The following is a 27,663-nucleotide window of genomic DNA, read 5'->3' as shown; positions in this document are numbered from 1 at the left end:
TTTTTATAAATTAAGCTACACAAAAGGTTAAGTTCTGCAGCTGAAACACTGATATCTTATGACAGTGTTGACAAAACACAAGGACGAAAGAGCATAAATAAAGATAATACCATGTTTATTATTAACGTTCAGAAATCTACACTGCTGAGCTCTGTGACATGAAGATAGTACAGCAACAAGTTTTTATAGCTACATTTTGCTATTTCAGTGGTTAGCCTTTTATGAGTCTGCCACAGACTTCGGCCCCAAATCCACAGCTTTACAAAGATGACACCATCTCACTAATACTCAATGTTTTCACTAACCATGGACAAACATAGATTGTTGTTTGTCCATCACACTCTCATAAATTAATAATTGGATGTAGTTAGTATGCAGAGCTCATACAGTTTATCTTAAAGAAAAAAAAGAATGAATGAAATTGTAATAAGTAGACCACAAATAAGCAATTTTTTTTGCTTTCTTTTCAGAATGGTAATGAAATACTTATCTTCTTTTTCTGCTGGTTGAAATTGTCTATGATGACACCAATAAAAAGGTTCAAGGTAAAAAATGATCCAAAGATGATAAAGATGACAAAGTAAAGATACATGTACAAGTTATCTTCGTACTTAGGCTGGTCCAAAACCTGCAAAAAAGGCATAGAGACTAAATGTCAGTTTAATAGTGAGCACAAAATATCTGCTAGATAAAATCTAGGGCGCTATCACTCTGATCTTTGCTTCTTTTGGTCAAGTTCTGACATATCCATTCCACTGATGTTCAATCTATTTGGTTACATTCTTGAAAAAGAACTTTGCTATTAGACTTGATATTTCCTTTTAAAAAATGTAACTGGCCTGTATGAATATAGAATAAATAGTGAAGACATGTTTAGTTTAAACTAGTAAAGTTCCACCTGGCTGAGTCTACAGACAACCAGAAACACCAGGTTGTGAATCTGCAGAATCTTCTGTAAATCTTGTGGGAGGCCCCTGATGTGGACAGGTGGAGCTTTCACTGCTACAGGCACTTATGAAACTGTACAGGGTTTCTGTAGAGAGGGATCCAAGGCATGTTTAGACTAAGCACATTTTCTTGGTACAGCTGTGTACATTTACTATACTACAACAGGACTGCTATGAGTGTAGCTGGACCTTAACCACTATAGCTTATTCAGTTGTCTACTTAGAACTAGAGGAAAACTTGCACCAAGGAAGCAAGGAGGAGGCAAAAGGGTAAGAAAACTCACAGGCCAAATTAAAAATAGGCACTGTGCCCTTAAGGAAGGAGCCAGGTGGCTTGGAGAGTCACAGTGAAAGTCTCAACTTTAAAAAAAAATCATTATTACAATAAAACCTCTCTATGTATCAGTGCCTGTTTCCAAATATAAATAATTTCTCAATATACAATAAGAGGAGGAAAAGGCACTTCAGGCAATAGTTAAGTCTGTTGTGGGATTGAGAAATTTTGGTTGAACCATTCCATTGAGAACATGGAATCCTTTAGGACTGCTCTTCTGCTTTCCCCATCTTTTGTATTTTTCCTATGGCTTTCATTTTTTTTTTTACTATAGAATTATAAGAATTCCTTGTTCTTTCATTTTTACTGTTATTTCTGAAAGATGTTAAAATTACATTCTGAAATTTTAGAGCTCATAGAGTCAAAACAAATGGAGTCAAGGGACTATACTTACATTACGAGAATCCACAGCTGCATACATGATATCCATCCATCCCTTAAATGTAGCCTATGAAAAGAACACTGGTGTTTACATCACACTTTTCCTGGAAAATAGCTTGTCAGAAACACTGGTTAAGAGCTGAAGACTAAGTACCTTTAGCCCTTATCATAAAAACCAGTACAGTGCAATGTTATGAGCTCTTACCTACTATTTTATGTTTTATTAAAGCACAAGAATATTAAGCAAATTCTGACTATAGAGGACTATCAAAAACTTTTATCTATTATGAGTAATATCTGATGCAAAAGTTACTTTTTCATGTTATTTTTTTTAAATGCAGCTGAGGTGGATTAGTCTTGAATGGTGTATTTTTTCTCACAGTCACCATAGTCTCTGAGCCTTGTGTTATTTCTGTAGAGTCATGGATTTATCCCACACTTCATAATTCAAACTAAGAAGTGAGAGATAAAATTTCTAAATAAAAAAAGAAACAATGAAAAATACCTTTTTTAGTGTTACAAGTAAACAATAGAGATACAGAAACACAAATGAAGGAGTGGTGACCTACCACTTGAAGCAGAGAAAGATAACCAAGGCCCACGTTATCAAAGTTAACCTTCACATTCTTCCACCGGGCAGTTTCATTGTTTTGTATGAGCTCCTCACATTGACTGTAGTTGTTGATTTGGCTGATTTCAAATCTCTCATCAGTGGTGGTGTTAACACAGTAGTAAAATTTTCCAGCAAACAGATTTACTCCCATGATACTGAAGATCAGCCAGAATATAAGGCAAACAAGAAGCACATTCATAATGGATGGAATCGCTCCCAGCAGGGCATTCACAACCACCTAGAGGAGAAATTAACCCAAAGAACACAGGCATCAGTATCTGCAGCATTAGCCTTTCTTAAATGTAACTCTACTATAATTCTGTGTCACACTTTTTAATTGTTGAGAGTAACAAGATAGAAAAGCAGTATAGAGAAAAGATAAAATGTCAACATATAGAGAAGCTAAAAGTACAATGAGTAGCAAATGGTAGCTTTAAAAAATGGGAAAAATAAGAACAAATCAGTAAAACCAACTAAAAAAGGTAGAAAAAAAAGCATTTAATAATTCTTTTTAGAATATTTACTTAATGCATGTCTGAAAAACCATGTCCATAATAATTATAATCACTGATTGAATCAAACCAACCAAATTTTTCAAACAGTTCAAATCTGTTACTGAGCAAATTTTTAACTGAAATTAATGTTAAGTCTTTTTAAAAATAAAAGTCAGTGACCTCTGCATGTTCATTTGGATGGTTACATATAAAATCACAAAAGCAGAAATGTTCAAACCAGGAAACCTGCTGAGTATCTGAACACACTAAAGCTCTTAGTGTTCAGGCAAGTGGCAGATAAAACTCAAAGAAGAGACGTGATTTAATTCACAAATTAATTTTGGGAAAAATCAGGCTTCAGGAAAGAAGAATGTGAAAATGAGTATGTATGATGATTAACAATGATTAAAAACATGCCAGAATGAAAATAAAAACAGTAAGGGAAATAAACTTAGGGAGAAAGTAGGTCCATTATGATAGAGAATTATTAATTTAATGATGGAATTGATGAACATCTAAATTAGTTAAGTCCTATTTTATATCTTTCTGTAAATAACTCTAAGAATATCAAATTTAGTAACTGTGGAGCACTGCTGCCAACTTTGCCAAAACAACTGATTCAGATTCTTAGAACCCAATGAAGAATTTGTTTTAAAGTGCAGAACACTAGCTGTCACATTGATGGGATTGTTTATAATTAATTAAGTTTATTTGATTTAGGCATTAGGGATGATCCTCTTGCATACTAAGCTAATTGTTTCTGTTTGAAATACAAATATGTAGTTTAAGCCTGTAAAGTGTTTTGGTCTTACAATTATATCTACAATTAAGAGCATTCATAGAATCAATTAATTATAAAATTAGTCATCCAGGTAGATCACCTTTCATTCCTTGCCATTTTACAGAACAGAAAAAAACCCCTTCTATGTTAGAGCAGGTGATGAACCACCTTCATGTATGCTATAAAGTTGAATTGGGCTGAAGGAAATGAGAAATGTCTGGTTGACTTTCAGGACTCCATTCCTACCAAAGCACTACCTCTTTTGGATGATACATACTTTGGACAACATTTGAGATCCTATAGGACTTCAATGAAATTGTTGTTATGTTAAATTTAGGAGTAGGACCATAAGGGTTCCTTTCAATGTAAATTACTCGATGACTCTATAAAAGCATAGAATGGTGCATGAAATCCAAATCTCCCATGCTTTCTTGTTTGTGTTTTTGGTTGTTGTTGTTTTCCCCCTCCCCTTCCACACCATGCTTGTATTTTAAATCACAGGTTTCAATAAGTGGTTATTTCTAGTGGGAAAATTAAAAAAAAAAATCAGAACAGTTTCTTTATCATACTAAAAATCTCCTTAACAATACCTATTTATAAATCAATAAGCAAAAATAATATAGCATTTTATCATTCAGCAGCTGGAAAAACAGGATTGCCTGACTAAAGGAAAAATCTGACTATTTCAACAGTGCTATCTTATGATGACAGGCTTGTACTCAGCATTGTCAATGACATGACTGTGGAAGGCCATAAGGAGTTGTTTGACCTAATCGAATAAAGAGTCTAATAACAATGCTGAATTAGTTTAAATTGGAAATACATGAACTCGTTGATTTTAGTAGCAAGTTTGACAGGAATAATAAATAGCAAGACAGTTTTTTCCCAATTTGGGAATATTTCCCAAATATATTAGTTACTACTTTTTCATTAATTTTAAAGTCATCTCACTTCTTCTACTTAAAAAATATAAGTTGATCTCTTAAATTTAGTAATATCATCCATCAGGAATAATTATTGAGATATAAATAGTGAAGTAAAAATATCTGTCCTCATGCTTTCAGTTTCAGTACACCCAAGAATTCTGTTCTTCTTTCTGCTACAGCTGCAGATCCAGTCATGTTACTGGTTTTAGTCTGAGTCTGAAGCTATAGAGGACCAGCTCGTAACATGAATCATTTGAAGACACTCAAAACATACAATTGAGCATCACTGGAAACACTGAGTCAGACACCTCCCTGCTTCCACTGGTAGTAAGGGTGTGAGAATAGAGGGCAAGGCCTGACAGTAAGTGAAAGCAGGGGAAACATTAGAAAGATATTAGAAGTGTTGTTTTCTGGTTGAAAAAAAGGTATTATGTGATTACTGCCATAAAGCAGTAAGTGATACTCCTTGGGACAGAGCATGGACAGACTAATTATATTCACACAGGCTATTTTATGATGTACCAAATGCAAATTAAACTGTATTTTCCGTAGCAATAGAAGTGGTGGGAAGATGCAAGGAAAAGATCATGTTTTTCATAGGAGCAATTTTTTTCTACTAATTATCAATTTGCATGGTTTCAATTCCTGATCCTAGAGAATAGTACATTGAATTAAAAATTTTATATGTGTAGAATGGAATTTCCTGCTTGTATATATTGATTGGAAGTATAATCCTCATTGGAAGTAATTTTAAGTGCCTATGCAAATATATGCATCATACTATACTGTCTTATTTTCAGTTCATACATGTTTTTAAATACCAATGAAATTATTATGTTATGAACAGACATCTTGAATTTCCATGTCTCAGACCTTAAAATGTTCTCATATTAATTCCTTCATCAACTTGAGCTAATGTATTTTTAAAGACACCAAACCTAGAATAATTACTTTAAATAAGGCAAAATCCATTATATCCATAGGAAAATTTCAGTGATTAGTTGCTTAACTAATGAAAATATAGATCACATTTGTAGTCTGAAGTTATCTAACTTTATCCCATACTTTTATCATATCTTTTGCTAAAGTCATAAACCTCCTCTGTATCTGGGTATTTTACAAAGAGATAAGAGTTGGCAGATTACGATCAAATCTGTAGGTAAAGTTTACAGCAACACTGAAGACATGGGATTGACAATTACCCATGAACCTTCATGACAAAGCTCGAGAAATTTGTAGAAGATAAGGAAATGGTATTTCCTATTTGAACTTAAAACGTTTCACTGAGGCCCATTTTATTTTTGGCTGAAGTCTCTTTTCTCACTTTCCATACACATAGAGCAGCACATTTTCTTCAGAAGCTCATCAATTTGTAGTTGACTTACAAATTTGCTAATCTGCTTATAACCTGGGGTGCCAAAGATCAGTGCTTGCAGCACAGAGCTCACACAAGGATCCCTTTTAATTACAGCAGTAGGGTTCCAGTTCAGGTCCATCTGCTGGTTAGATCTATGGCAGTATGTCCAGGAGAGACAGATGGACACTGAAGGTGTAAGTAAGAGATCTTCCTGTGGCTGGAGCCACAAATAGCTACAAATATCTTACCATCTCCAGGTGTTCACTACTAACCCTAAGAGAAATATTACTAGAACTTTCAAGTCACAACAGAATATGTAAGCTCTTTGTCCATTTCAGTGCACTAAAGAATTCTTCTACTTAAAGTAATCAATTTGACTTTGTGTTGGAATAGAGTGAGCATGCCCCATTGGGCAGCTGAGGGTCTCAGTTGTGGTAACTGATATGGTGCTAATGAAAAGCTGGGGACAGGTTATTCTCAAATATGCCCAACTCTGACAGCAAAAGTCTGGTATGTTTTCAGACTGCTTAGTGCTCTACAGATTTTAATTAACATTTTAAAATCAATACGGAAAGCAGTAAGCAACCAGAAATCATGAAACTAGCTTGATCTCTGATATGCTAGAAAAGTTTTCTTAAATAGGATGCAATAGTTCTAATATGAAAGAGAGGAGGTATTTTAAGAGTGCCAATATAGTTATTAACATACAAATTCATTACAAAACTTTCAGTTGTACACATTCTCAAGTAAGATATACATAATAGTAGGTTAAAAGATACTTGATAGACTATCCATGATACCCTACACTTGTAAGAAATACACATGTGCATATGTACATGGGTGTATGTGCACACACATTCAAGAGAAATTATTGGTTTTAAACTGTTCTGACTATAGCAGGATGTATTTCTATGGTATTAATTCATTTTTGTAGTAATGTTGCTTAGATCCATGCAGTTAATAAGTCCTTGGGCCATCCATGAAAATATGAAATATGGTGAAAGGCCAAGGAGCCTCAATAAGTGTAAAATGTGTGCAAATAACACATGAATTCATATAAGCAGATGAAGCCTTTTGCTTATATGTTAGTGATAAAAGTGAAATACGTAAGATGACAGTGTGGCATTTCTGCATGGATTTGCTGCTGGTTGTTCTGCATGCATTGTTTCCATCTATGCATGCATCACTGAGGTTCTGTCATGTGCTCTTACCCTCATCCCTTCAAATCGCGACAAGGCCCTCAGAGGTCTCAAAGCTCTTAGTGTCCTAAGGGATTTAATCGCACCAAGTTCTGAGTAGCCCAAGGCATTAGCTGTTAAGCTAACCAAAGAGACCTACACAAAAACAGAAAGGCAATATTGCTCATTTATCTTGTATATCCTTTCGAGACGTATGGTGGGAATGATGTGTGCCCTGAACTTCTCACGAAGATTCAAGGCTGGACCTCTTTCTCCAGGAATCCCTCTATAATTCAGAAAGATCTTTCAAGTCAGACAAAGTAGAATAAAAGTATATTCTAGGTACCTGTTGATGAAATTGTGTTGGTAGAATGGTATAAAAAATGCCTTCTAAATTCACATAAACCAGTCAACATTTGGTGGTATTTAAAGAAAAATGCAGTCACATGCAAAAAGAAAGTTGGGTGAATTGGAATGGCCAATTTAGGTCAGGACTTCCCATGATATCTTCAGAACTTGATGAGAATGTAAAAGCTCTCAAAAACCACATCCAGACTGGCTTTTGGTCAAATGTAACTTTCTAGTGTCCAGAAAATCTTATTCAATAGCCATAGCTACCAGTGCTGTTCAGATTTAACCAGACTAATCAAGACTGAGAACCAACTGTTTGTTAGACAATGGTAGAAGCTTCATTGTTAGGCATATCCACACTTCATTACATTCCCTGTGATTCCTTTAACCACTTCATCAATTCTGGCTTGCATAACGCTGGTCTGGTCTGCAGGCAGATGAGTAAATAAACTAGAATAGCTGTAAAATAAATAATACAATTATCTTTCATCAATAATCCTTGGAAAAGTACTTATAATAGCCATTGGGAAGGAGTGGCCCTAACAATAAAAAAATAAACCAAATCACCCCCTAATTCCCTCCATTTAATGCCCTTCCCTTCTCTCAATTCTTTCATCTCCAAATTGATCTTTTCACATTTTTATCTCTGTTCGCTGACTATAGATTAAAAAGAATGCTTCAGATATTAATTTTTTTCATGAAAAAAATTGCACCAAGGTAAGGTTGTCATGCAAAACTAATTAAGGTATTTATAAAGGTCGTAGAAGTAACTAAACCACCAATTATTTAATGAATAAAATATTTGTTGATAAATACAAGCTCTACTGGTCATAGCAATTTATACGTCTGATGGCTGAGCCAATACATATTTTATAAAGGTACAGAATCAATTACAGAATACTCAAGAGCATATAGTCATGTTTTATCATAGGGTTTTCAATGCTGGTATGGATTTAAAAGTTATGTTTTCCAGGTTTTGTATAGTAGACTTCATGATCTATCATATCATTGTAGTTTTAGGGAGATACATAGCCATTTCTATAGAATTCTGCTGCTTTTCAAAATGAGCAAATAAGAGATTCAAGACACATTCTTAGCTTGCATTCTGTAGGAATTACATCTGTGGAACTGAGAGATGCCTATTAGCACAGTCAGGCTACTGGGGATGGAAGGGAAATGAATTTCTGCTATATGGTAGAAGATCTGTAGTCTTCCATTTATGCTACCCAGTACTGTGCCGACACTGTTGAGGATGTCGATTTGGAATCACAATGCTCTTCTCACTAGGTTGCCTTCAGACAATGTGTATGTGCTCCCTGGTAGTGCAGCCTTCTGAAAATCATAAGAGAACCCTTTCTAAGGGGGGTCATCTATGGTTCTCCAAAGCATCTCTTTGATGTCACCCACGATACAGTGAAAAGTGCAAGATTAGTGAATAGCACAATGGAACTGAGAATTCCTAGCAGTATTTTCCCTTTATATTGCAACGAGTAAGTGACAAGACACTTACAGTAATTGATTAGAATATTAGAAACATTTAAAAAAAGTGCTTCCACATACAGCAAAAACTGAAGAGGATGAACAGCATCCTCTTCATACCACAAAAAAGGGATAGTAAAAAACATGATTTAAATAAAGCATTACAACTTCATAAAACTATGGAATTCCATAAAACATGTCTAAAGTAACAAATATTTATCCAAATATTTTTTGTCTCTGAACAGAATTATAAACCACACCACAACAACAATTAAAATAGAGTTTTCATTGAACAGAACAGAAATCTTATTCTGAAAACACAATACTCTGACTTTTAGAGCCTGTCATACCAGACATGAAAAAGAATACATACGTCAACAATCAGGAAGTCCAGCCAGCACCACGCATTAGTGAAATAGGTTTGAAAGCCATAAGCCACCCATTTTAAAAGCATTTCCAGAATGAAGATGTAAGTGAAAACTTTGTCAGCATATTCCAGCATGGTCTTGATAGTTTTACGTTGCTCTATGTAGATATCTTCAAATGCCTGTGAAAAACATTTTTGAAGATATAATTAAATATCTTCATCATTTGCTGTGTGGTATATAATGGCCAAAAAAGGATTTGAATTGAAAAAAAAGTGATATATATATCCTTCCCTCAGGTATAACTTTGGCTTTCACTTCATACTTTTCATAAGGCTGTGTCCAAACACAATATTCAACTTTCAGCTAAGCTGAACAGGGGACACACAAAGCTTACTGTAACATCACTCTCCAAACATCATTTTAATTTGCTTCCATGGATAGTATACTGGGTTTGCATGGCCAGGTTTGGGCAGCAGGTAGGGGGTACAGGGGTGGCTTCTCTGAGAAGCTACCCAAAACTTCCTCCTTGTGTCCAGCAGAGCCAATGCCAGGCAGCTCCAGGTTGGACCCATCACTGGCCAAGGAATCATGGTAACATAATTAAGAAGGAAAAAAAAAGTTATTGCACAGATGTAACTAAAGCCAGAGAAGAGTGGAGTGAGGACACGTGAGAAAACAGCCCTGCAGACACCATGGTGAGTGGAGAACAAGAGGCAGGAGGTGTTTCAAGCACCAGAGCTGAGATTCCCCTGCAGCCCATAGTGCAGACCATGGTGCAGCTGTGCCCCTGCAAGCCCAAGGAAGAGACTCACACTGGAGCAGGTGGGTGCCCAAAAGAGGGCTGTGAACTTGTGGGGAAACTCATGCCAGAGCAGGATCCTGGCCCAGACTTGCAGACCCATGGAGAGAGGAGCCCACGCTAGAGCAGGTTTCCTGGTAGCACTTGTGGCCCTCTGGGGGGCCTATGTTGGAGCAGGTTTGCCTGAACGACTGCACCCTGTGACCCACATTGGAGCAGTTCATGAAATGCTGTTGCCCCTGGCATGGACTCAGGTTGGAGAAGTTCGTGGAGAGCTCTCTCCCATGGGAGAGACCCTATGCTGGAGCGATGAAAGGACTCCTCTCCCTGAGCAATAGCAGGAACAACCTGCGATGAACTGACTGTAACCTCCATTCCCCATCTCCCTGCAGTGCTATGAGGGAGGAGGCAGACAGAGCTTAGGAAGGAGGGAGGGATGTTGTTAAGATTTATTTTACTTCTCATTATCCTGCTCTGATTTTATTAGCAATAAATTCAATTAATACTTCAAGGCTGTTTTTCCCATGACAGTAATTGGTGAGGGATCTATCCCTGTCCTTATATCAACTCATGAACCCTTTATTCTATTTTCTCTTCCCTGTCCACTTGTGAAGGGGAGTGATAGAGCAGCTTTGGTGGGTGCCTGGCATCCAGCCAGGGTCAATCCACTACAGATAACAATGGCTTACTGATATAAGGATTACCTCTGTGGTAGCTACAACTTTATGTCAAAATTATATAAGGGATTTACAATCGACAGTGATACAGTATTTTTGAGGAATAATTGAAACCAAACACTGCACACTAACCCACAAAGCCATCCTAAAGAGACAGAACTGTCCTGTCAAAAGAAAATATCTACAACGACAGTGAATCGCTGTGCATTAAGCTAAGTGTAGCAAGACTATTATATTTTGCTCCTAATTACTTCAGTATTTACTCAGTGCACTTGATTTAACAGCAATCTGTAAAATGACAGAATCATGTTGGCACCTTACATCTCAGTCTGACAATCCAAGTTGTAAGTTCCTAGCTCAGCTGTGTTTTTATTTAAATGTGCACATATAAAAAAAGCTATTATCATCAATATGAAGACATTTGAACACCAGTCTGATAAAACTATTTCTTATTTCCATCGACTCTAAATTTTTACCTTGCCAAACAATTTGTTTCATAGCCTGTGAGTAAACTCTTACATATCCTACAATATATGCCAAATACTTGCTGATATATGTTCATATTATAACGTTTATGAATTGGATATAAAATTCTGAGTTGTTACCTGCAGCTGTATCATTAACTTCAATTCTAAATACTGGCTGCTTAAAACAGTCAGAATAGTTCCACACTTAATTTACCAGAGCACCGCTGCTGAGAAGAATCATGAAGACTATGAAGGTCTCAAACCAGTTGTGTTCAACAATCTTATAGCAGGTTTTCCTAAGATTCCACCAGATTTTCCCTTTTCCATCTTCTACACTGACTTGACAGCATTTGAATCTCCGTACACACCCTAAATGTGATAATAAATTTTGAGATGTCAGAATAAGGTAAATATTTATTAGGAATTACAATGAACAGTAGTCATTTGACTTATTTCAGTGCTACTGCAATAGATGCTTTTAAATAAGTATCGTTATAAGCATTTTTGTTTCAATATTTGAAGTTAAAGCTTTATACCTTTCATAATACCTTCCAACGAGAAAGAGACCATGCAGAAGAACAGTAAATCTATGGCAATAACTCTGAAAGAGTTACTAATACAAACAGAAATTACAACAATAATCACAAAGCTTCTTTTTGATTTTTAATAAAACCAGAATCCAGAACAAGTCAATACCATTAGGTCTATTTATTTTGCATACATTTTGCTTTGCCTACCTTCTGTAAAACAAGCCTCTGGCTCCAGAACTTCTTCCGGTTCTGCTTCAGGCTGTTCACCCTCTGGAGGTAGTCCAATATCAACTGTACTGCCTTCTGATGAACTGGATGCATTTAATTTCTGTGAATAAAACCCCACATAAATATTTTTTCAATTTTAGTTATTTTGAATAGAAATTGATGTTTGAAATGCGTATCAAAATATTTTGCATGTATTCAGTGCTCTCACTTTAACATCTACAATCTATAATGCCAAATTGCTCTACTACAGGTAAGGTCACAAAATCAGAAACTACATCATGTGCATTTTCCCTATTGAAAATACTGTAATATTTTCATACAAGGAATTGCAGAAATTATTAGACTACTATTCTGAGCCACACATAAGAATTTTGAAGTGAAATTTCAGTGAGTCAGGAATGGGTGCCTTCTATACTTTGTACTGTTTAGTTATTCCAATCATGTGGCTGCATTTTAGATTACACTTCTGATAGCATATTTTAATACAAATAAATTTCCAACATCATGACCAAACCAACAGCAAGCTGCACAGATGCATTTTCATGTCTCAAGTAAATGTTATTCTATCAAGTCTGTAAAATATAAATCTAAGAAGTTTCAGCATTAACTTTTCATTATCATTGACATGAAAACACATGTTATGAATTGTATAGGGTAGTTTAATTCTTTCTATTTCCAAAAGAGCAGCACATTACTTTAGGAGCAGTAGCTGATATTTTGCATTCTCACTTGCCAATGCATTTTCTGAATTTATTGTGCATTTTGAAACTACTTATTACTTTGGTACAGTACACATAGATGTTCAATCACTATAAAAGGCCAAAAAAAAATCTTTGGAAGACTAAAGTGAACACAAATGCTTTTAAAACAATACTGTCATAAAATAACACTGCACCAATAAATCATATTGATAATATAATCCAAGCCTTAAAAATTATTCTTTTACACCATCACATTATGTTGGCAACAGGCAAATATGAGTACTACACTAAGTAAAAGTAGTTTCATGACAGCATTCTATGACTCTTCTAATGTTATCACTATGTGGAGTATAACATCAGTAAAATGGCTGCATTGATAAGCAGCTAATCTGATAAAGGGAATGATGAAAGCAGATTTAGAATGGTCTATAGGGAATTAATACTAGACAGACATGGTCTATGGTAACAATAAAGATATATATTTTTGCTGACACAAATCTGACGTTAGAGGCATTATTCCTTTAAAATGTCTTTAAGAAGCTTCAAATTCTATAGTTTTTTGTAAAGGAAATGGAAGGAAATGTAAACAATATTAGCCTATGGATACAAAAAGTAATTTAAGACTTTAATGGAACTTGACATTGCAGAAAATATTCAGTAACCTCTTCAAACCAAAAGATTTATTCCTTTCTCCACCACTCTGATTTTACTGAATCAGACTGACAATATATTTTGTTGTGCTTTTGACACAGGCTTAACTCTGATTTTTGTGTACTATGGTGCATAGAGTATATTTTAGAGAAAGGCCAAACAAATGGAATCATGTATTGTGCACTTAATTTCAGTGATATCTGCAAACTCATTTTCTCTGTGTGTTTTTTAAAATCCCAGTTTACATATTCATTTCTCATGTTTGTGCATGAGTTTTAGCATCTATGAGGTCAGATCCAATGTACAGAGATATGGATGCACATTTTTCTGCAGGTTATTATTTACAAATTTCCCCTTGAGAAATGTTCAAATTATGGATAATGCATGGCAGTTTGGTCACTGTGGAATACTGCCTCTAAAACTGAGAAACTGGAAAGTATGGAATAAATACCGTAGTCCTCAAGTAAGGATCACAGCATTTAAACATCAGTGGAAGTCAATCATTAGTTTGAGGAAAGACCAGAAATACCATAAATGTAAGGTACATTCCCAAAAATTTATATATGGTGTATTTATCAACACAATACAGTGAATCATTTTTAAACTGAGAAGTGACTGTCTGGTTTAATATACAGTGTTTTCTTAAAATGTTGCTTGCATCATTCCAATCTGGACAGCATTTCCAGCAGAATGCTGTAGTAGTAGCGGAGCACACTAAAATTATGAACTGGCTAAATGGTAAGTTTGAAAGACCTACTGTTCGTTCTTTTACAAGAAAATGAAGAGTTCAGTAACTCAGACATTTTGAAGTTAGTTTAATAAGCACAAGGGGTAATGAATTCCTATTACTGATCTTTGCATAAGACTAACAGTGAACTCAACATGGAAGAATTGAGATATCCATTGTAAGGAGAGATCAAAAAGATCAGACAGAAAAGGTAAAAAAATATCAGTAGAACTGTCAATTATTAGAAACATCAAAAAGACAACTTTATTCATGTGGGGCACTATGTATGGAAAGTTGTATCTTACACATCCTCTTCTCACTAAAAATCTGGTATGCTTCTTTTGCAGAGCTGTAGCAATAATCACAGGAGTTAAGCTGAACAGAAAAATTGCAAATTGAATCAACAGCAGCTGATACTTCAAATGCAATGACTAAATGCCTTATCCGACTGAGAATTCAGTTACTCTTCTGTTGATGTAACAGAGTATTTCCTTAGCATGCTGCTCTGTTATACCTGGAATTAGCCCCAAACTGAGCAGTATATAAAGAGGAATATTATAAAAATTATTCAGTAAATTCAATCTGTAATAATTCAGTATCATTTGGGGAAGAAAAAAATCAGGAATTTTTAACAGATATAATTACTTTTTTCATTCTTCTCTGTTACGTCTAACATGGAATTTATTGCATTGTGTTCTGTGCAATATTTATAAAATTCAGTATGTGTAATAAACTGCTAGGATGGTTTTATGATAATGAATCTTAAGATTTTCTTGAATCAATTAAGTTCAGTATGCCAGGAAAACTTCCACAGGAAGCCTACGGTCTGGCATAAAGAACTGATGCAGGGATGTTGTGCTGATCTCTATGTATTCAACACAACATCACCTGGGAATGGATCGTGCTATTGCCAATTATGTTTTGTCCACATGCTTTCATACATAGGAAGACTTTTTCTACCACTTACTGTGACTTGCCAGTATTCACACATGGAATCCAGTTGGACAGCTAGACTACCCCTAATTGCAGACCCTGATATGTTAGGTATTTGACATATATCCCAGTTCTTTACCTGAACATATCTGAAAGTTACCTTTGTACCTGATAAATTGCTCTCTGCTCACCTACATTACAAAAACCGGATTTAGGCAATGTTTATATACTTAACATACATACAGCTTTTTAAAAAAATGAACCTGTAGAAACAAGATCATCATCAACCCAATTGTTAGCTTTGATCTAATAGTAAATCACTTTTAAGATTTTTGTTATACCATGGTTCTAGATTTCAAAAGTATTCAGTCATGCAGATTATAAGAGATTATCAGGATCAAGCACTAGATACTCTTTGAGAGTTATGATAATAGATTTTTTTCTGAATAGTATGCTAAGGAAATTATTCTCAGAGAAATCTGATTTTCAACACCTTAGAATGTACATACTCCATGTCTTTTCCATGGAAGACAGTAAGGGAACAAAAGTACTTACATGTTTCTAAAGCAACAGTATACTGATTATCAGAGGGATTTATGTATCTTTTACATCACATGTACCAACAGCCTTACCATTCATGCTTTAGTCAGCAATACAGTACACTGTGAGATACAGACTTTAGTTTAGCTTTCAAGATAGGAAAGCAGCTTGCCTATCAGCAGCATTGAAAAAGCAGCAGCCAAGACTAGGTCAGGAAGTTTTTTACATAATTACTTTCTGAACCTTGACAACATCTCATAGATTCATATAATTCTGCTTCACTTACAGCCAGGCCTCTTTTAACTTATTCCTTTCTTTGGTTCAAAGATGATTATCTGAGAGTAGCTGAACAGCTCTTAGCTTAATATTTTTAACAGAGCCTGACATTTCATGATATGCCAGGATGCCACTAATAGCTGTTGAAATCATAATTCGAGGAACTGAAGGAGCAAAGAGCAGAACAAACATAAGCAGGAAGATGGCACCAAGAGAAACCACCATTTCAGTTTTGGTTTCAATTTTCCCCCAAATCCCTAAGAAAATGTAAAATAACGGAAATTACATTGTTTTTAACTTCTCAGTGCATTGTGAATGTCATTATGAAAATGAGATGTTCTGTGATATAAATGGTAATATTATATCCAAACTGTCCAGTTTTTTTCAGTACAGCTCTATCACCTATAGAAAAAATTTACCAATGTCATTGTGATTCCACTGGTACAATTAAGTGGAATCTGGTTGTCATTCTTATACAGTCAGGCGTACTGTCTATCAGTACAAAAAACCAGAAAACTAAATTAAAGTAAAACCATTTTGTGATAATTATTGGTTGCAAATAGTGCAAAAACACAGGATCCCTAAATTATAGTCCACTTTCTACTTTATTGATATTCATAATTCCTTCAATCTACTTATTTATGAGCATTTCATCCATGAAAATATTTGCAAAAAAAGTTGTATGAAAGCAAAAAGATCATAATCAGCAGTGAAAATATGCTCTGGGGGGAAAAGCTCTCTCACTAGCAGCTAATTAAAAAGGCTTTTTAATTCATACAAGCAATAGTGAAAGGCTATTTCTGGAACAGAGTAAGAGACTGCTGTTTGCAGAGACTAATTAAGTAAACTCCAATTAAGTTGAACATTAACAACTTAATGTCATCCACTATGAATCACAGTAAGCCAATACTATGTTGACCAATACAAAGCCTAAATTCTTCAGAGTATCAAAGGACTTTGAATAATGAATATTTTAAAATCAAAATACATCTTAGCAGGTAAATTATTCCTTACAAAATATAAGAGAAAAAGCTCTGCAACAAGTATATTTTAGTTCACTGATTTACAAAGCTGAAAGCAGCATCATATAACTGTGATGTTGTAAATATTATGGCAATGTTTAATAGCTGATATGTAAATTACACTGAAGCTGGGGACCTTTAGATCCAAACTCAGTAGCTTCTTTACTAGACTGCTGAGCTTTATTACTTATTGGATGAGAATAAGTTCAAGTTTCTCAGAGCAGACAATCTTAGATGTTTTGGGAGGTAATTAATTTGTGAGCATAAATTAAAGAGCCATAGTAAGACTAAATTGGGCCACATCTTGCTACCAGTTTTCTCTTTGCATCTCTACACCTGTAAGTGTGGGTGTAAGTAAGAGCAGAACTGATCTCTGAATGTTTGACCAGCCAAATACCAGTTTTGTATGAATTCTTTTAACTAAATTGTGGTCACATGCTTTGCCTGCAGAAATTAAGTTAATTTCATGCTTAATGGTGCTTCAAGTACTGCATATTAATATCCAAAATAACTAAATGCTTATATAAGTACTAAAGAAAAGCATTTCTAAAAAAAAATAAAAACAAATAAAAACATGACTATCATGAGTTTGCAAGTTACCTCAATTATAAGCTAAAATACAACAGTATGAATGTATTCCAAAACAGCTAGTAGCTTTTCATTATTAACACGATTTACAGATAGACTTATAGAAGCTTCCGATGAGAAACATAGCATACGTCATACGTATTCTGTCCTCCTTTAAAGCAAAAGAAAACCCTTCAAAAATAGAATCCTGAAAACTATACCATCAAGATTGGGAAAGGTACATAGCATGCACTGCAAAGTACTCTTAAAATCTCATGGAAGGTATAGCATCTGTATGACAGAAATATTGGGGCTGCCGATCTTGCTTGACCATGCCGTGATGCGAGTCCCGTGACTCAGAGAGAGCAGCTGTGCATGTTGGTACTTATTGCAATGGATGGGGCAGGATCATAGCTGAGGAGCATGCAGGCCAGTCCACACCCGCTAAAAAGTGATTAAATAGGATATACATAGAGATGTATAACTTGCTTAGGTAACCTGTATAAAACTGGTGACACGATGCTCTGCCTCGCTAAAAGGCACCAGAGCTGCAGCTTGACTGATCCAGCTTGGTTCTACTCCTGTGAGAAGTAAGAACGGTAGGAAATGAAGTTCAGGACACAACACCTGTGGGTTTATTGTGCTGAATATTGCTTAAAGTAAAATATACATTATTAATGTGTCTGCAACAGCATTAGGAGATTCCATTTTTTCCAAAGCATTTAAAATTATCTTATAATTGTTATATCTTGGTGTAATTACTGGCCTAGAAATTACATTTAGCATAAATTAATTATTATCAGCTATTATTATTATTTTAACTAATTATTAAACAGTCATACATGTACTACAAAAGTTTCCATATAAACTATCCCCATAGTACTTAAGAACTAAATATGGCAAAATTATCTTTATATTTTCTACACTGGACAGCAGTAATACAGCTCGGATCTATGGACCTTTTTGTATGACAGGGGACTCAGCACAGTGGTCCCACATTTACTAGTGGCCCTATTTCCATGGTAAAGTTTTATTTAGTATTTGTTCTCTAATTCCTTTATTACACTGGATTCACCCACTGTCGTTCTTATGGACACAATGCTCTTATAACTAATTTTATTTTAGGTTTCAGGCAATTTTCTATATAAGTTCTTGTTCATTCACACCTACTAAGCACATAAAACATTGTATGTATTGTTTCTGGAAAGGCGTAATCTACTTAAAATTTCTATCAAATTACTGCAAAATACGTGTGTTATAATAAAGAATTCAACAAACATTAATATACTTAATTAAAACGTGCTAATAAATCACAACTACTTTGTTGAAATGTGCTTATTGCCCTGTACCACAGTGAATTCATACACAGCAGCAAGCAGCACAGAGACACACGCTCTGGGTTTGCCTCTGGCTGTCTTGTGCAGTGTCCTCGCAGTACCTGGATGCCCAGGCTGCCTTTCCTTTGGGATACTGCTAACTGAACACAGCTTGGGGCAGTTCCTAAATTCCATTCTTTTCATTTGTGGTGTAAGCAATGAAGTGACAGGCAGATCAACTCAGCAACAACAGTATATAAATGGGAAAATATGAGAGGGCAGAAATACAGGGCATATTAGAGCATAGAAAAAAAGAGGAAGCCTTAAATAAAACATCATTTGTAGCCTCCAAGATTGCAATGAGGATGCTGTTTTCTTCTAAAGATGGTATGTGGAGTAGAAAGCCTTTTTCTTTTTTGGTGGAAGCTTAATGACAGGAACTCATGTCTCAAATGTGGGATAATCCGCTTCAAAAATTTCCCCATAGGAATTCAGTATTTTTGTCACCTTGTAGAATAACCCAATTAGGTTCCTTCCATTGGAAGAAAGAAATTATTTGGCTATTGAAAACAGTCAACAGTCATACCATCCTGTTACACAATGAAGTAATAGATGCACCATTGTCACTGTGGTCATACTCAGACCTGCTAACCACCAGCACAGAGGTTTGTATAAGGTGCATCCTCCATCTCTTCTACTGACATAATGTTTTTGTGCAGTAAAGAGTTAAAAATGAGCTGGGGGATAAAAGAAGCAAATGAGAGAATGCTGGTGACCAGGGAATTCATCTGGTTTTGGTCCCTATTTCAAGGTATTTTAGGCACAGACTATTGACTGTAGAAAAAGTATAAATAGATTTTGTAGCAGGAAAATATTTCATTCTTAAAATAAATGCCTTAACCATTAGGCAAGTTCCTTCTTGCTACCACTGCTCAGAGAAACACAAATTATTTTATGCACAACAATTGTACAGCAAAAGAAGTGGAGAATATTAGTGCAGAACAGTCCTGTGATTACATTTTTAAAAACAGATTTCAGCAACTTATTAATATAATAATCACTACTGAAAAATATTTAAAATTACCTTTCAGTCATTTTAATGACATAGTATTTAAATTGGTAGAATTCAATTGCATTGCCAAATTACCTTCTGCAGAGAAGTTGCCGATTAAAAATTATGAGAGCTATAATCTATTCTGATAAAACTTCAGTTAATATGTACATAACTTTAAAAAGAGAACAAGCATATGAAAAGTACAATAGGACAATTAAAACATGGTTTACTACTACCATGAGCAGTGGTAATACCAGAATCAGTAACATTATCAGAGTTAGTCTCAAATGGGTGGGAGCACAAAATAAGCAGCAAAGAGAGAAGAGTTCTCTTGGGTGCATACTTCTGATTGTACTGGAATGGCACAGTCAACATCTCACTGGATTTGTGTCAGATTTTCTTTTAATGTCATTCATACAGTAACATAATCTACAATGTATCTGTAGAATAACAGTATCTTCTTCACATTTTCTATTTTAGGCATTTAAAGTGTTTTAGGAAAAGATAGTTTTAGACTGAAAGCACTCTTGAAACATATAAAAATATTATACTAACTTTACAGACTAATACAGCTCGATAGACAGGTATTTCTTATTCCACCAAGACAGTAGTAATATTTTGTGATGAAGAAATCCAAAGTATTGTGTTTCCTAGCACTGAACTTGAATTGAAAACACTTTATTCCCAAACTTGCAGGGCATCCCCTGGCTATCACTAATTGCTAAACAGGGAAAAGGTTGAAAGTGATAGCTGGACTTGGAAAGATGAACAAATCCAGAAGGATCAGGCCTATACTAATGAAGTAAGTGATTCACAAAAAGAAAAATTACCTGTGCCATTACTGTCACATGCAGTTATTATGGATGATTTCAATGCTGGGTAGAATTTCACCAGATCAGCAATAGAATTTGCTGCTCCTTTGGCAGCAATAAGTTTCAAAACAATTAATGGGACAGAACAATGGAACAGGACAATGGAACAGCAGAACAATAGAAAGACAGAACAATGCCCTAGGTCTATGTGGCTTAAAGGTGCCTGAAGAAGATTCTTTTTCTTATCTCATGTACAAAGACAGAATAGTATCAACCAAAATTCTACATTCAGATAGAGAAACTTCCATATAATCACCCTCTTCATGATACAGAACAATTAGAGGTTAAACTACAACAACCTCTGATTTGTTCTGCACCCAAGTCATGAAGAGTAAGATAAATACTCAAATAATCAATCTTAAAAATATATTTTTAGAACAATAAAGACAATTGTGATAAGAAAAAAGAAAAAGAAAAAAAATGTGATAGTTCATACAAAAAAGGATCTCAGGGTGAATCCTGAATCTTACACATATTTATACCCTCAGTTTCAAGCATGATAAAATCACTTATGATAATCTTTATGCTAGTTTATATCTACCCCACAGCATGCAATACTGTTTAAAAACACTCACACTAATGCTGAATGAACTGGCATCACTACTAAGCATTGTGGAGACTTACTCCATTTGGGGTGGAAGTGCCTTCATCATTTTTAGTTGTGTGGGACAGAGCACTGAGTTAAACACAATAATAATGTTCAGCATCCACTGTAACTCCTTCAGTGTTAGCTTGAATTTATTCACTTGGCACCACATTGTGCCAGAAAGACATACATTTTATTAGAGTAGGTAGATTGAGCAGATTCAAGTATCTTAAAGCTTTGAAAATAACAATGGGTACTCATATGAAAGGATCATGTACTGAGATAAAAGCTTTTTTTCCTATAAGACCATTACTTCACTTCTTCAATAGTTCTGCTACTATCAGATGGATTATTAGTGATTTACATGAAATTGTTTAGTGATGCTGGCCCAGTACTCAATTGTACCTATGACATATTTAGATATATTCTGACTATATCAAAAAGATTAAAAACATCACAATGAACTGTTAAGTTCCAGAAAGCAGATAAAGGAATAAATAAACTTCACTGATTAAATAAGCATGGAGAAACTTACACCAACCAAACATACTTTGTATGACTTCTGGTATCTAGGACAATTAAATTGGTACCTTTTCTTGTTGAAGATTTAACTAAATAAATAAGGGGGGGAGAAGTATTCATTTTCTAAAAAATTGTCTTATGCATCTTGATTACTGTAAATGCAATATTGTACCACCATCCCACTCAAAACTTGTAACGTTACACAAATTCATCTTAAATCACATCACAAGTTTGTATATGATATTATAAAGGATTAAAGAGAGATTTAAATTCAACACTAGTAACCTTTGGAAAAAAAGAAAAGGAGCAGAGTATTTTAAATCTAGAAATAGTCTTACCTCTTTGCTTTCTTCCAGGTCTGACTCACTGCTGAACTCCTCTGTATTTAAATTTTCAAAATCTGATTCCCCGACAGCAATTGGCACTGTCACGGTGAGACTTGGGTTGTTTATGAATGACATGTAATCACTTTCATCAACAACATACTTTTCCACACTGCTGCCTATGCCACTGGTAGTTCCATTCCCTTCTTTAAGATAGGCAAGGTTTTTACCTATGTCTACTATTGTATGGTTGGAAATACAGCTGTCTTTTTTATTGTTTAGGTCTTCAAGAGGTTTGATTTCATCTAAAACTTTCTGTTTTCTAACAAAGGCTTTTTGGATGAATTCACGCACTTTTCTCTTCACATAATCTATGCCTTTCTGGATCCTTGCCACAGCAATCTGGAGATTGTTCATTTCATTATCATCATCTGTAGCAGCAAGGTTGTCTGAACTAAATGAGCTCAGCAGCAAGGCCAGAAAGAGGTTGAGTACCTAGAAGAGAGTAAGGAAAGAATATATTTGCTCTCTTATTTTTAAGTCATAAACACAATTCTGTTAAAAGCTGTACAATATGACATAAATTTTATTCCACAGCTAGTACTTTGTTTCAACCCACTTTCCTGATATTTTTTCCGGTCCATAATCCTTGTCTCCCGCATTTTATTATCTTGCCAAAACATTTCTAGCTGGTTTAACTTTACTAATATAAGGAAATCCGAGCTGTTCCTCCTTGACTTTCTTCTTCACACTGGCAGTGCTCCTCACACAGTAGTAACCTGTGCAAGCCATGTCCACAGCAGTGCTCACTGGCCAGGGGAATGCAGGCAGTCTGCTGTAGTTCTACAGACCATAGCATCAGTGTCTCAAATTCAGAATATAATAAACTTCTGTCTGGCAAGAATATGTGGGTCTATTTTGGTTTTGAGCAGGAAAACTGTCTAAGTGCTAAGGAGTCCACAGATGTGATACACCTCAATTTCAGGAAACTATTTCAGAATTACTTGCATGACATTCTACAAACATACAAGCGAAATTTGGATTGCATGCAATTATGACAGGCTGTGCAAAAGCAATTAAAAATCAGTTAACTTATATTTATCAGTTCTTCCTGCTCAAACTTGCAGAATATTTTAGAAGGTATACTACAGAAGTCTCACATTAGTCTGGTAACAGTTGATATTTATGACTGTGCATAAGCATATTTACAAAATTTGTGGATTATACCAAAAAGAGAAGCGATGCTAGCACTCAAGTAAAAACTACAATTAAGTAAAACCATGCTAAATTGGTGAAATGATTGAAAATCAATACGGCATTTAATTCTGAAATACTGCTGTGGAAACGACAGTCTAGAAAAAACGAAAAGTATATACTGGGAAAGTGTGAAAACTTGCAAGGTGGAAGAACTACAGAAAAGAAAAGGGCATAGAGGCTGCATCAGGAAACAATGCTGATACAGAAATTTCATTTGGGGATGTATCACAAGGAATGTTCTAAGTATATGGAATGGAAGAAATGAGCATATAATTATTCCACATTATTCAGCACTTGTGTTGCTATTCAAAATGCTGCTGAGGAGGAATTCAGAGGCCAGTATCAAAAGGGATACGTAGTTTACAAATCACCACCTACAAGAAAAAAATTGAAGAGCTCAGCTTGTTTTGTTTCAAAAGTAAAAGACTGAAACTAGAAACAGTAAGCCCTTAAATATTAGAAATGTTGTCATGAAGACGAACAGTTTTCCATCACTACTGTGACCGGTTAGTTTAATTTGCTGTAAAAGGTAATTTAAGTTTGATAGTTTTTAAAAAGGCATTTTTTAACTATACACAGCCCTGATCTTACTAAAGAGGTTATAAACTTACTAAGATTGAAAGGAAAATGTAGACAAGTGTTTTTCATAAATAATCAAGGTGTATTTGAGCCTGATTTAGAGGAAAGGCAAATGAATTACATGATCTCCTGAAGTCCTCCTCCAGTCTTCTCTGATTTCTAAATCATAATAAAAAAGAAGTATGTTCTAAGAGTTTTAAAAAACCCCCACTGACTACATACCACTAGGTTTCCAATCACCATGACCATCATGAAGACAGTAAGGCACATGGTTTGGCCTGCAACCTCCATGCAGTCCCACATCGTTTCTATCCACTCTCCACACAGCACTCGGAATACAATCAGGAAGGAGTGGAAAAAGTCATGCATGTGCCAGCGTGGAAGTTCACAGTCACTGGAGATTTTGCAGACACATTCCTTGTAGTTTTTCCCAAACAGCTGCATCCCAACCACAGCGAAAATGAACACAATGATGGCCAGCACCAGGGTCAGATTCCCCAGAGCCCCCACTGAGTTGCCAATAATCTTTATCAGCATATTTAAAGTTGGCCAAGATTTTGCCAACTTGAAAACACGAAGCTGCAAAATAGAAGAATGGTACAGAGTTATTCATGCTACCAATTTTAATGAAATTACTGCTATACATTTCATATTTCAGTTACCCTGTGTCTAAATCATGTCCATGTAACCTTTACAAACTTCAGTTAAAAACTTTGTTTCCAGCTCTTTGTACAATACTACACATCAGCAGACTTAAGTCCTGGTCCAAGTGACAGAAATCAAAAATACTCTCTCTAGGCTTATTTCAATTATGTTGCAATTATCACAATTGTCACTCCAATTCAGATTTTGCTTCTTTTGGTAACTTTAGATACTTATAAACAAGTGATACTTGTCAGACAAATTGGAGAAAACAGTCTTTCTCCTTTAGTCAACTCTAAAAGATCATTAGTAAACACAAATTAGTACATATGAAATATGATCAGTTTAACAGGATCATAAGTGTATAGACACTTCCAGATCTCTTTCATCTTAACTGGCAGGGAGATGGAAAAAATTATTTTCCTAGAAAGAGCAACAAGTTAGAGTTGTTAATGTCAGACATACAAACTACTCACAAGTATCTTTAACAATATCTTTTCTGTCACTTAGAATAAATGTAATGTCTTACAGTTTGACCTACAGCATTGAGAAAAACAAAGGAAACTATTGAAACAGACAAAATAGTACAACTTGAAACAGACAAAAATGAAACTATTGCAAAGTGAAAAAAAATTACAGCAAGTGTTCAGAAAATTGAAAGAGGAGGATACTAAAACAAATCTAAAACTATATATTATTTAATGACATATAATAGAACATACATATGCAGATTTAAAACCAGAATTCTACTACTGCAAGAGAAGTCAATCCAGACAGATTTTAGGCAAAGTGCAGTATAATGCTGTACAGAGAACCAGAAAACAGACATATTTAAACCCCCTCCTTTTTAAAATGGGGATTTATTTAACTTTTATTTAAAGTAAAATTTTTTTTTGCTTTATTTAAGGCAAATGTTGAGCTTGATGACTAGGAACTCTAGCTTCACGTCTCTTACTGTGTAGGTCTTTTCAGAAGAGGAATTGGACATCTACTTGCATGCTAGCCTAGTCTGCAGCAAGACCAAGGTTTTTCAAGTTCCTGTTCATGAAAGAGAATATCTAATAACAGACAGAGATACTGTAATGACTTCTGATCAGAAAAGCTGTGAGACAGCAGATGGACCCTTGCAGAGGATGGCAAAATGGCTGGTAGTGATGAAAGACTCCTATAGAAAGAAAAATCTTAACACTACACTCTTTTAAAAGTAACCATGCAAGTCAATTGGTAATGTAAGTCTATAAGATAAAACTGTCAATAGATTTTTATCAACTAACCCATTATTTATTAAGCGATTTACTTATTTTCCATCATAGGTTGTGAAAGCCTGTGGCTCTTGCGTTTTTTTAACTCCTTCATCTAGGGAGACCACTCTAAGAGATACTTTTATTAAAAAAAATTAATCTTTAAAGCACAGTTGCTGCAAGAATAGAACTGATGTTGACAATATCTTGAAGGAGAAATAGATGTTACTAAGATGATATGTAAACCAAACATGACATAATAGATACATGCCATCTAGTGGGTATGCAATTTAGTGTTTTGTAAATGCTGAAAAGATCTTAGCCAAATATATAATGTACAAATGAAAAAGGCACAAAATATATATGTACAAATACAAAAATATAACATAGAAACATATTTTATTTAGTATATTTACCAATCGGAATGATCGAAGGACTGATAATCCTTCCACGTTTGCAAGGCCAAGTTCCATTAAACTAAGACTCACAATAAAACCATCAAAAATATTCCAGCCCTCTTGGAAATAATAATAAGGATCCATGGCTATTATCTTGAGAAACATTTCTGCTGTGAAAATTCCAGTAAACACCTGCAAGGAAGATACAGCTTCTTACTCCAGTTTAATGAGAAAATATTTTAAAAGTAAAACTAATAGTATCAACTTCAATAAGTTATATTTTCAGCAAGCAATTCCTGATAAATCTGAATAGCGTCTTTACATTGCCATACATTGGGGTTAGGAATAAAATTCATATTTGAAGCTTACATACACATCACAATGTTTGGTTTCCAAAGAAAGAGGTAAAGGGGAAAATGTGGGTTTTAGCTAGCCTGCTAACATACATGTATGCCAACCCAAAGAATCTCTCCTGATTTTACTGCTCATTTTTGCTTCCTTACATGTCATCTTTGTCCTTGGGCCATCTTTTCACTTCTAGGGATAAAGATAAGTTTATGATAGGGACAATAATTTTATTAAAGAAAAAATACTGAAAGTTGAAAACTGTTCTTCTTCAGGATGACCAGTGGAAGGCACTGTCATTCCATTTCTCCATTTCCTGCAGAGTTGCAGTAAATTTGCCATTCTTCTGCATTTTTCCCCTCTATAATTCCCTAAATACCCAAAACCTCAGGAGGTGTTAGTGAGAAGAAGAACAGGTGTGGGAATGGAACAGAAAGTTTTTATTATTTGTAACTATCCATTAAAAAAAAAAGTCCTTTAATCAACTTCTGTGACAGAAGTTGAAGGTTTTAAAAATCAAAATGCATATTGATTAAGTAAATCTTACTATCTTTTGCTCTGTAAAGAAAGAGTGGTGAAATCCACAAATGTCAACAGCTTACAAATATCTAGTCAACATTTTCTTTTACATTCATGTGCATAGGTCGCAGAAGAATTAAATATAAACGCATTTCACACACGTGGCACATCATGAGAGACTTACAAGGTTTCCTACTGAAAGCACACCACTGAACTGCTCTGTCATTGGATAGTGCTCCATGGCCATGAACAGCGTGTTTAGGACGATGCAGATAGTAATGGCCAGATCAACAAATGGGTCCATCACAATCAGATTCACAATATGTTTGACTTTCAGCCAGGGAGTACAGCAGTCCCAAATCAAACAAGTGTTAGCAAATTTATACCAGCATGGTGGGCATTTCTGTCTGGATTCTTCCAGTTCTACAGAAAAATTTGAAAATAACATTTTAAACATATTTCTCTATTCCAGCATCACATAGTTATTTTCTTGAAGACTAACTGCTGTTTTCCAAGGTACTATTGATAAACTGTGTTGACATTTTGAAACAAAGACTGCTGTCAGTCAAATGAAATTACAATTTCGTTTGTAATCTGTAAAATTTTAGAAAGAATACAAAAGATTCAACAGATAAAAGAACCATTCAAAATCCAATGTTACATAGGATGCATTTGTCTTAGA

General features: G+C 34.9%; 1 protein-coding gene across 5 annotated transcripts in view; it reads right to left on the bottom strand.

Moving 5' to 3' along the window:
* The window catches only part of LOC139674813 (sodium channel protein type 2 subunit alpha), a 76,361-nt gene that overhangs the window by 5,225 nt on the left and 43,473 nt on the right, over nt 1-27,663 (bottom strand). For all 5 annotated transcript variants that reach the window (XM_071561605.1, XM_071561599.1, XM_071561604.1 and 2 more), the window contains exons 14-24: nt 27,166-27,404; nt 26,136-26,309; nt 24,059-24,415; nt 22,016-22,495; nt 11,890-12,010; nt 11,367-11,521; nt 9,215-9,388; nt 7,045-7,167; nt 2,232-2,513; nt 1,676-1,729; nt 491-628 (exon numbers count right to left, since the gene is read on the bottom strand). In XM_071561605.1, the coding sequence (XP_071417706.1) occupies nt 491-628; nt 1,676-1,729; nt 2,232-2,513; nt 7,045-7,167; nt 9,215-9,388; nt 11,367-11,521; nt 11,890-12,010; nt 22,016-22,495; nt 24,059-24,415; nt 26,136-26,309; nt 27,166-27,404 (2,297 nt within the window). The remainder of the gene's footprint in view (nt 1-490; nt 629-1,675; nt 1,730-2,231; nt 2,514-7,044; nt 7,168-9,214; nt 9,389-11,366; nt 11,522-11,889; nt 12,011-22,015; nt 22,496-24,058; nt 24,416-26,135; nt 26,310-27,165; nt 27,405-27,663) is intronic.

This window comes from Pithys albifrons, chromosome 8, assembly GCF_047495875.1.
Source record: "Pithys albifrons albifrons isolate INPA30051 chromosome 8, PitAlb_v1, whole genome shotgun sequence".
In the NCBI taxonomy this organism is placed as follows: Eukaryota; Metazoa; Chordata; class Aves; order Passeriformes; family Thamnophilidae; genus Pithys; species Pithys albifrons.
Note: the sequence above shows the minus strand (reverse complement) of the source record. Positions and strands in the feature narration are given on the sequence as shown.